The sequence below is a fragment of the Myotis lucifugus genome, unplaced genomic scaffold, assembly GCF_000147115.1.
Source record: "Myotis lucifugus unplaced genomic scaffold, Myoluc2.0 scaffold_1274, whole genome shotgun sequence".
Lineage (NCBI taxonomy): Eukaryota > Metazoa > Chordata > Mammalia > Chiroptera > Vespertilionidae > Myotis > Myotis lucifugus.
In genome coordinates, this window is record NW_005872322.1 from 47,657 (window position 1) to 59,116 (window position 11,460).

General features: G+C 42.0%; 1 protein-coding gene across 1 annotated transcript in view; it reads left to right on the forward strand.

The window, feature by feature from the left end:
* The window catches only part of LOC106695431 (maestro heat-like repeat-containing protein family member 1), a 47,479-nt gene extending 36,272 nt beyond the window's left edge, over window positions 1–11,207 (forward strand). The window contains exons 23-27 of the mRNA XM_023748329.1: window positions 778–936; window positions 1,515–1,637; window positions 2,515–2,620; window positions 4,356–4,421; window positions 10,936–11,207. Coding sequence (XP_023604097.1) covers window positions 778–936; window positions 1,515–1,637; window positions 2,515–2,620; window positions 4,356–4,421; window positions 10,936–11,207 — 726 coding nt within the window. The remainder of the gene's footprint in view (window positions 1–777; window positions 937–1,514; window positions 1,638–2,514; window positions 2,621–4,355; window positions 4,422–10,935) is intronic.
* Window positions 11,208–11,460: the final 253 nt, after the last annotated feature.

Genomic DNA, 11,460 nt, shown 5'->3' on the forward strand with positions numbered 1-11,460 from the left:
CTTCTGTAAATCCTTGGTTATAAGACTTCTGTTCAGCTGGATTCAATTGGTAACTTAGGTTGATTGTTCTAAAATTTAGTTGTACTTCTGGTTTGATCCTGGGAGGAGGTGAGTGTAACTTCCACCTACTCCACCACTATATTGGATCCTGTTTTTTGGTGTGTTTTTTTAATTAAAATACTAACATTGAATCATCTCTCTGTTTAGCCATTATGTGCTTTGTGCAAAATGTAATTCAACTTGTTAAAATATCTGTTTTCTGTATGCTACAAATTCAGGAACTGTCTTGTCCCATCATGTCTGCTATTTAGTACAGTGCTAGCTCATTATAGGTGCTCAAAAAATATTTGTACAGTTAATATATACTATACTCTTGAAAGTGTATAAAGTTTAGCTGTTTGTGATCCTTGCTAATTAACACAAGCTAATATAGATTTAAACAATTACAGCATAATAGGACAATTAATTTTTTTTAAATTTGGCATTCTTGAGCTAAATCCCCAGAAGGAATAAAGTGATAGGTTGGAGATATGATCCACGACAGAACTGAAATTATAATCTTAGTTTCCCTGGCACAGAGCCATAACTCTAGGAGGCTTATTAGCTCTAGGGGGCTAAAGAGATTTACTCAGCTCCACAAATTATGTTGCCTTTTTTAGTATGTAAATGCAGTGTCCTTTGGACATGAAAAATGAAATGTGTGTGTATGAAAGCCAAGCGAGGCAGGGTCAGAGGGAAACCATAGCCTCCTCATCTCCATTTTGCTCTTCATGGCAGGAGAGGGACCAGGTGAGGATCATAGCCATCTCTTCCCTTGGGCACATGCTACATAGAGTCAACAAATTCAAGCCTGGATATGCCATCAAGAAACATCTGTACAGTTTTTTAGTCCCGCTGCTGCTTAGCTTAGAGGACAACAACACCGAGGTGGTCAAGGTATGGGTGATCTTTGTCCTGCCAAACTCAGCCTGATACAACCCCTTCCTGCTAGAGCACAGCCCCTTCCCTTTAGTCCTCTTTCATGAGCCTGGTCTGGGATCTGCATTCACTCTACACCAGTGGTTCTCAACCTTCTGGCCGTTTAAATATAGTTCCTCATGTTGTGAGCCAACCATAAAATTATTTTCATTGCTGCTACATAACTGTAATGTTGCTACTGTTATGAATCGTAATGTAAATATCTGATATGCAGGATGTTCTCAGGCGACCCCTGTGAAATGGTTGTTCGACAGCCAAAGGGGTCGTGGCCCACAGGTTGAGAACCACTGCTCTACACCTCTTTCGTATCATTTTCTGGGCTGAATCTGAGCACTTTTACCCTCTACTGGGTGCCATCAGTCTTAGACTGATATGGTACTCCTCCCTGAAGTTATGTACATATTTTCACATGATCAAGGCCCCTGATCCCAGTTACTAATCCCAACCAAACCCCTTGTGGACTAGTTTCATGGTCTGGCCTGGCTCTCCAGAATTATAGGAGGTAGACTTAGGACTTCCTTGTGTCCATCCCATAGGCCTGTGGAGCAGCCCTGACTGAGTGGACGAATGTGATTGGCTGGTCATCCTTCACACAGATGTTTCAGCATACCACCCTCAGTGATCACATGCAGGTGTTGGAAGAAACATGCAACCATTTGGTGAGTGAGAGTCTCTGAGGAAGCCGGTTGCAATATGCATGCTATGGACTCACTGGCAGGCTCGGTGGGCAAAGCGGAGAGGGCTGACAGAAGATGTATTCTTTCCTTTCCTTGATTCTCATTCTTTCTCATCAGCAAACTCTGAGAACCCACATTTGGGATGCCAGTCCCTGGATCTCCAGATTTGATCCTCTTAGCATCCCAAACTCTGCCTCAGAGGCTAGGGACATCATGCAAGGTTAATAGATGCCAATGGGATAGAAGCCTTCTGGTTAGAGGAAGAGATAGAGACAGGAGTCCTCAGGGCTTGAGATCAACAGTCATGGTGGTAACGGTCTGTAGCTTCAGTGACTTCAGTGAAGTCAAGAACAGGCCATAGAGCAGGAATCCTTGTTGTAAAGTAAACATTTAAGGGCTACGCGAGTAGGTTAGGAACTAAATGAGTAATTCTAATATTATGAATTTGAATGCCTTACATAGATAGAGCACTTTACCGTGTACACTTTAACATCCATTATCCCATTGGAGCCATTGGTAGGTTAGGCAGGTTTTATTTCAACACTTCAGATGAAAAAACTGAGGCCCGTGTCAGGGCCAGTATTCAAACCTGGTCTCCTGGCTCTACATCAGTTGTTTTCTCCCTTATCATGTTGGTACCAAGGAGCAAAATTCTCTTTATGAACTTTCTGCTGAGTGTGCACTTTTGCTGGGGTGGGGGTGTCTGAGTGTATAGGTTCAAATCGTTTAAGCTGACTGAAGACAGAAAATGCTGCTGCTTGTGGACAAGGTGAGAGGGCCAAGGCTGCAAGACGGTCTTCAGTAGAGTTCCCAGCAGCCCCCCTCTCCTTGTCAGCATTACTCCTCTTTGCCTTCACAGGTGAATACATGCAAAAGACAATTAGTGGGGGAGTTACTGTTTCAGAGCTTCAGCTTCCTGAAGAGCTCCGAGTCCTTCCTACGGACAGCTGCCGTCCATTTCATAGGTAAGGTGGTCCCTCCTGTCAATTCCTCCCTTCTCTCCAGCAGGAAAGCCCTCCTTGACCTTTTACTAAAGGGCAAAGCCAGAACCATGGCATGATGAAGTTGGTTACATCCTTTCCTAGCTCTGACCTAATTTGAGATGTGCTGTCAGCCTCCAAAATTTGTGTTAGAAAAGCCTGGGGAGGAGTAAGCTATATGCCTTTGTCCTGGCTCTGTGTGCATCTACCTGCTTTGTCAGCATGCTGCTTTGTGAGGAAGAGAAATGTATGCATGTGGAAGGAAAAAACTGTTGCTTCAAATGGAACCCCATGGATTTCCCAAAATATTTTTTGTTTTAAACTATAATAACAGTATGTGTTTACATTAGAAAGCATAAAATATTCAGACTGGCTGAAAGAAGATAATGAGTAATACCAGAACTTACATCATTTGGATTTAACCACTACTAACACCATAGAATTATTTTTCTTAAAAATATGCTACACAGACGCGCGTGCACACACACACACACACACACGCACACACGCACACACACATATATATAGCACTTTAAAAAATATATGTTTTTAATTGATTTTAGAGAGAGAAGAAGGGAGAGAGAGAATCATTGATTGGCTGCCTCCTGCATTGCCCCTACTAGAGATTGAGCCCACAAGCCAGGTAGGTGTGTTGACTGGCAATTGAACCATAATCTCTTGGTTCCTGGATTGATGCTCAATCCTTGACCCACTGGAGCAGAGCTATAGAACTTCCATTTATTTCATTATTTTAAATATTTTTATTGATTTTTTACAGAGAGGAAGGGAGAGGGATAGAGATTTAGAAACAAACAAAAAAAATGAGAGCGAAACATAGATCGGCTGCCTCCTGCACACTCCCTACTGGGGATGTGCCCACAACCAAGGTACATGCCCTTGACCATAATGGAACCTGGGAGCAAAAAGTTAGGGCAAACATTTTAATAATAAACTTTCGTACATAGCTCTATCACAAATACATGCATTACGTACTCATCAACATTATATTTAATGACTACATAATATTAATTTTATTGTATAGATGGATTTATGAAACCAGTCCTTATATTTGAATATTGAGACTGTGTTATCTTTTGTTTTTATAGACAGGGACATAGTGGTTAAATCTCTGCATGTCATCATGATTATTTTGTTAAGATACATTGCTTAAAAGTAGAGTTCCTGGACTCAAAGGGTATGCAGAATTTTAAGGATTTGGAACTGCCCTCTAAAAAGTTAGATTCATTTTCTCTTGTCACCAGTATGTATATGAGTATCCATTTCGCCAAAAATTTGGCAACCCTAGGTAATATGTTTTTAAAATCATTACCAATTTGATAGGTGAAAACAAAGAAGCTTGTTGTTTTGGTTAATTTTTTTTTCAATCAACAGCTAGGTTATGTATTTTGTCCTGTTTATTGCCCATCCATATTTTATTTTTGCAAATTATTGCCTTGTGCCCCCTGTCCATCTTCTGTTGGAGTAGGAGCCCCATGACGTTTAACATCCTTGGCGCAGGCTCCACTTATCACCTGGGTCACAGCTGCTCTGAGGGCTGTTCTTTCACTAGGACACTGACATGTAGCCAGCAAGGCTTCTCTTACATACATTCCTTGCTAAAATCATTTTATAAATGTCCTTGTCACTACTGAGCCTGGGGAAAGGGATGGCCCAAAGGCTCAGGAATTCTGGATGGACTTTACATCTGTTCTGTCTTTAGCATTAATAGCTAAGAAGATAAACCTGCATTCCATACATGAGGATGATGTGCAGCTGTTACGAAATGGTGAGTCTGGGCCTCGCACCTGGGTTCTGGGTTATATAAGGGGATGGTGCAAGATAGAAATTAGGAAGAGGCAATTCCTGACATACATGTGACATTATTTTAAAAGTTTACTCTTACCAGTATAAATGTTATATCTAAAAGTTTAAGTGAAGAGAAGTAAGAGAAAGGCAACATTATTTATCATCATACCAGTTAGATAAAAACTCTGCTAACAACATGTTCTTGTCACTGCCCCTCTGTCCTGGGCTCTGGGCTGACCCTGCAGAGGAGTGTAAAGCAGACATGGTTCCTTTCCCCTGAAGAACATGCAGTTTTGTGTTCTTTTTTACTGCCTTAAAATATTTTAAAATTAATTTATACTTATAGAGCCCTTGATATATTAATATTTAAGTTATTTCAATTTTTTTGCTATTCAAACAATGCTACCATGAACATTCTTATATATGCCTCCTCATATACAAGTGTAATTCTTACTCCAGACTAGATACTAAAAACTCGACTTTTATCATGTATGTTGAACTTAACCAAGTTTAAAGTACAACATTTTAATCTTTCCTACTATGTTGACATGAATTTCAATCACCGCCTTTCCCAATTACAGGCTTTTATTAACCAATATATTAGTTCCGTTTGTAAAATCATAATTTATATGCTATGATTATTATTGTTATTTTATACAAACCATAGATTTACAAAGTGTTATATGCTCACCATTTTTGATTTGTTTTGTTTCTCTGACCATCCCTCAGGGGTCATTTTTCTCCATCCTTCTAGAAGTAACCTTTTAGAAGTTTCTTTAGTGCTGGTATCTTTTAAAAAAATCCTCACTGGAGGATATGTTTATTGCCTTCAGTGGGAGAGAAGGATTGGGAGGGAGGGAGGGAGGAAGGGAGGGAGGGAGGGAGAGAGAGAGAGAGAGAGAGAGAGAAACATTCATTGGTTGCTTCCAGTACATGCCCCGATAGGGGATGGAACCTGCAACCTTTTGGTGTAGGGAATGACACTCTAACCAACTGAGCCACCTGGCCAGGGCTAGTGCTGGTATCTTTTTTTTACACACTTTTTATTAATACTTTTATTGATTAAGTTATTGCATATTAGTGCTGGTATCTTGATAATATACTGTCTTAGATTTTGTTTTGTTTGTATGAATTTCTTCTTACCCTCATCCTTGCAAGATAGCTTTACTAGTTTTTTTTTTCGCTAAAAGTATTACAAAGGGTATTACATAAGTGTCCTTTTTTCCCCCCCGCCCTTGACAAGCCCCTGCCCTCCCTTACCCCCCAGAGTCTTATGTCCATTAGTTATGGTTATATGGATGCATACAAGACCTTCGGTTGATCTCTTACTCACCTCCCTCCTGTCCCCCAACCCTCCCTGGCCTTCCCACTGCAGTCCGACAATCAGTTTGAGGCAGCTCTGCCACTGTATTTATTATTGTTCAAAAGTTTGTAATGGTCTTAATTATCCATGAAAGAGTGAGATCATGTGGTATTTTTCCTTCAGTGACTGGCTTGTTTCACTTAGCATAATGCTCTCCAGTTCCATCCATGCTGTTGCAAATGGTAAGAGTTCCTTCTTTTTAACAGCAGCATAGTATTCCATCGTGTAGATGTACCACAGTTTTCTAATCCATTCATCTACTGATGGGCACTTAGGCTGTTTCCAGATCTTAGCTATGGTGAATTGTGCTGCTATGAACATCTGGGTGCATATATCCTTTCTGATTGGTGTTTCTGGTTTCTTGGGATATATTCCTAGAAGTGGGATCACAGGGTCAAATGGGAGTTCCATTTCCAGCTTTACTAGTTTTAAAATTCTACACCAACAATTAATTTCTCTCAGCATTTTGAAGACATTGTGCTATTATTTCCTGGCTTTCTTTGTTGCTAACTAGAAGCCTGCTATTCTAGTTTTTTTTCCATTGTAGGTAATCTCTCCTTTTCCTGTGGCTGTTGTAAGGTTTTTTAAAGTGTTATTTAAAAGTATAGAGAATCTATCTAATAAAGAGGAAATATGCTAATTGACCCTCATGCCATTGCAAAGATGGCAGTGTCCACAGCCAATAAGGAGGGAATATGCTAATTGACTGCCCCGCCCTCAAAGATGGCAGCACCAACAGCCACAAGATGGTGGTGTCCAGTCCCCTCAGCCCCGCAGGGCGGCAGGTGTGCAGCAAGGCCAAGCCCACCCCCAGTGGGCACGGCTGCTCCACTTGCCTGCTTCCGGAGACCCCCAGTCCCCTCAGCGCCCCAGCTTCCCAGGTCCAGCCCGAGACTCAAGTATCAGGGCTAGCCGAGGCTTATGCTGCCGGCAGAGGCAGCAGCAGAGGTGTGATGGGGCGTTGCCTTCCCCTGATCGCCGGGTCACCTCCCACACCTGAGGGCTCCTGGACTGTGAGAGCAGCCCCCTCAAGTGCATGAATTTTCTTGCACTGGGCCTCTAGTAATATAGTAACCAGGTACCCATACTCCAATTTCAACAAGTAGCAATTCATGGTCACCTTTTCTTTTTTAAAAGATATGTGGTTTGTTGTTGTTGTTTTTTATTTCAGAAAGAGGAAGGGAGAGGGAGAGGGAAAGGGAGAGGGAGAGGGAGAGGGAGAGGTAGATGGAAACATCAATGATGAGAATTATCAATCAGCTGCCTCCTGTACGCCCCCTACTGGGGATTGAGCTCACAACCAGGCATGTGCCCTGACCAGGAATCGAATAGTAACCCCCTGGTTCATGCGTCAATGCTGAACTACTGAGCCATGTTGGCCAGGTATCCATTATTCTTAATCTTACCAAAGTCCTAAAAAAGAAGTAGGGAATGGAAGCTGGTAGTGTGGAGAAAGAGGAGCTGCTATTCCCAATGTCTATCAGAAGAGAAAGTTTTACCTCACCTTTCAAAACCCTTTGTTCCCTTCAGTCCCTGAAGAGCCACACCTATGTTTTATATAGGATGTACTTCTGCTGACTCCCTGCCATTGCTCTCTAGTAATTACATTTGTTAAGTATTGAAAACCTACTGTATACTATGTACTATTCTAAGCATGAGATACTGCAGTGAACAAAACTAATAACCTATCCTTCATGCAGTTTACATTCTAGTCGGGAAGGGAGGAATACCCCCTCAACAAATACATAGATGTTACATAAGCACTGTGGAGGTCACTATCTCCATAAGGCAAGGGGTAAGAAGGGCCGGAGTGGGGCCCGGGGTACCCCTCCGCTATGGGATATTTAAGCAGAGAGCCGGAGGAAATGAGGGAGTGAACCCTATGACTCTTTGAGGGATAAGCACTTGGCATGTTCAAGGAAGAACAAGAAGATCAATGTGATAGCATGGAGTGAGCAAAAGGCAGGGCAGGAGGTGATGAGATCAGAGAACAGCAGTGGGGCCACGTTGATGCGGCCTTTAGCCATGGTAAAGATTTAGGGTTTTACCTGAGTGTAGGGTGCAGCATTGAACACAGTTCTTAACTCTGCTAATGGACACTGGGAAGAGTTTAGGTAGCTTTTGATCAATGGTGGGTGGTATAATTCATTCCAGGACCAAATGGAAAGGATTTTTGAATTACTCATTCTTCACTATTTTCTTTTCATTTTTTTCTAATATATTTCATTGATTTCTTACAAAGAGGAACAAAGAGGGAAAGAGAGTTAGAAACATCGATGAGAGAGAAACATCGATCAGCTGCCTCTTGCACACCCCCTCCTGGGGATGTGGCCGCAACCAAGGTACATGCACTTGACTGGAATCGAACCCTGGACTCCAGTCCTCAGGCCGGTGCTCTATCCACTGAGCCAAACCGGTTAGGGCTCTTCACTATTTTTCATACCACAATTTCCTTCCTTGATGTAGAGACAAGATGAAGAGAATGTTTGCTTTTCTAGCTCCTGTTCCTATGTCTCAGCCCTTTTGTAGTTGAGAGTGTCATGTGTTTGTCTGAAAGTCCTGGCATGAATGCCACAGGCTTGCTGTTCTGGTGTTGCAGTTGCCTATCCTCAGGGGCTGTGCCCTCTGGTTTGAGCCCAGTTAGAGTTTCCTGGTGCCTGCTGTGAGGTAATATTTGAAGGATGCTGTTTTTGATGTAGTGGTGGAATCCTGTCTCAGAGGAAATGCCTAGCAGACAACTGGAGATAGACAAGTCCTTGTTGTATTTACAGTTCTTTGTCCAGAGAGTAAAATGGTAAATGACTTCTAAGGGTACTTTCTTTCACAAAGTCTGCATTACTCAGACAACTTTCAAATACTAGATCTCTTGATAATGAGCCATGTGAACTTGGGCCAGTTACTTTGCCTCTGTGCCTCAGTTTCTCCACTGGCATCATGAGGATAATAGTGCTGATCTTGAACATTGTTTTGAAGACTGAACACAAAACATGGGGAGCACTGAGCTTTACTGGGCACATAGATGTCCCACAAAACATCTGTGTTGAACTGACTCAGGCTTCTGGGCCAGGGGAGGGGTGGTATTGGGAGGGCAGGTAGGGAGTATATTTGTAGTTAAGGTCAAGGAAAAATCAGTTTGTTTGTTGCTTCCTAGAGAGAAGCCATGCTACTGCTAGCACATTAACCATCAGCTGGTAGCATCTGCCCTCTGAGGGCTTGACCCTGGCTTCAGTTCTGACTCTGACATTTTGTATGCTGGCTGCCTTCTCTTAGGTTTTACAGTTGAGGTCTCTACTGTGTAGTTGACACCTATTCCAGCTACCATAGTTCAATTTCAGGGAAAGTATGTCCAGAATGGAAATCTTGGACTCCTAAGTCTGTCTGAGAATTCACCTTGCCTTCCTCTTCCCACCCAGCCTCCTGGAAAGATGCCCAAATACCTAGATAGGAGGAAATTTTTCCCAAGGAAAATACTTCTAATTACACTTCCACCCATATGTAGTTCTGAGCAAACCTGTGGTTGAGAAGTGGTTCTTTAAAGGATTGTATATTTTTCTATATAGTGCAAGCCCAACTCCTTTTTTTTTCCTATTCTAAATGAGATCAACATGAAGCTGTAGACTTTGATGGGTCTGGTTGGCTTTTAGATTTGTTGAGCCCACATTCTTTCTGTCCCTATTCTCCTTTGCAATACTAGTAAGTAATTTCCTGTCTCCATCCCTCTGTTCCCACTCAACTCTAAACTATGCACCCCTATTCCTTAACTGGACCACGTTGACAGCTCCTGACATCCTGTTCCTCTCTCTACACTACTCTCAATGCAGCAGCCAGGATCTCCTTGAAACATGTACACTGGATCATGGCACGCTTTTGCTTAAACCCCTTCAGTGGCTCTCCACTGCTCTTTGGGTCAAAGTTTGGTCCCTTACCCTGGGTCACAGGCCCTGAGAAGTCTGGCTTCTGACTTCTCTCCACCCTTAGCCTATATCATGTCCCCCTCACTAGAAGGGGCAACCACACTGGCTATTTTCTGCAGGATGACGTGATCCCTGCCTCCACTGGGACATTTTCTGCCCTCGATCTTCATGGGGCTGCCTTGGAGGCTGGCTCCCATTCTTTGCATCCCAGCTCAAATGTCACCTTCTCAGAGAGGCGTTCCCTGACTGGCCTATCTAAAGGGGTCCTTCCCAGTTAGCTGTTCTCATCATCCTGTTAAATTTCCTTCTTTGCACTTAATTTATGTTTACTTTTTTTTCTCCACTAGAATATTAAGTTCTATTTTTAAAAATATCTATTTTTATTGATTTCAGAGAGGAAGGGGAAGGGAGAGGGAGAGAGAGATAGAAACATCAATGATGAGAATCATTGATGGGCTGCCTCCTGCATGCCCCACACTGGGGATTGAACCTGAAACCCAGGCAGGTGCCCTGACCAGGAATCGAACCGTGACCTCCAGATTCATAAGTTGATGCTAAACTACTGAGCTGCACCGCCTGGGCTAGAATGTTCTTGACTGTGGGGAATCTGTCTTTCTTATTCACTACTATATCTCTAGGAAGTTGCATATGCCCCTTTCCCTTACACCCACTTGGTCAGAACTTAGTTATATGACCACACCTAGCTGCAAGGGAGGATGGGATATATAGTCTTTGTTTATGGCACAGTGCATGATGATAGTACTGTAAATCTCAATTAAGAGTTGTTGATCATTGTTTATAACAGTGAAAAATGGAAAGCAGCCTTATTGTTCACTAATAAGGTATTGATCAAAGAAATTATGATAGAATCATGTGATTGGATATTAAGTTATATGGGGAAATATTTTATGGGAAGAAAAATGTTAATCCTATTTTTGTAAAACAAAGTGTCTATGTTAGATATCTAAGAAATACTACAAGACAGGTATGAAAATATATATTTTTTGCGGGGTTGAGTGCTTTTGCTTTCTTTCCTTTTTAAAAAACAATTTGTATTTAAACATTTTCTACAATAAAACAATAGCACTTTTACAATGACACAAAGTTATTCTAAATGAAGTTATATTATAATGTGACAAGTGGGTGGAAAACAATGGTGTTTGGGTAAACAGTTTTTGGAGCTTGAGAATCTGAGTTGACTTCCTTTCTGGTTTCAGCTCTTGAAAGTATGAAGAATGATCCTGTGGAATCTATCCAGATTCTGGTGACTACTCTTCTTCAAAATATTGAGGAATATGTTAATCCTGAGGACAGCTCTACTTCCATTATAAGTACTCGCTTCTTCCGATTACGTGGCAGGAAAGCCCTAAAAAGAAAGAGGCACCTATTTAAGACTGTCAGACGGAAAGGAGATAATGATACTGATCGGCCCAGGAATTGGCTCCTAGGCCCTCTAAATTTACTGTGGAACTGGTGCAAGGGAGGGTAAAAAATACTCCCCTTATAATAGGCAACTTAGAAAAGTCAACACAGTCACAAGCACCTGAAAGTCTGAAAGTCCCCCTGAGGAAACTGAATTGATCCCTAAACAAGTTATTCCTGAGTCATCTAGAACTGGTGGCTAAAGCCTTTTCCAGTTGTTTATTCAGATGTCAGTGCTGGACTCTGCCATAGTCTCTCCCACCTTTTTTCCAACTGGGTGGGCGACTTTGGTTTAACCCCAAATATGTAGTTTTGATCTT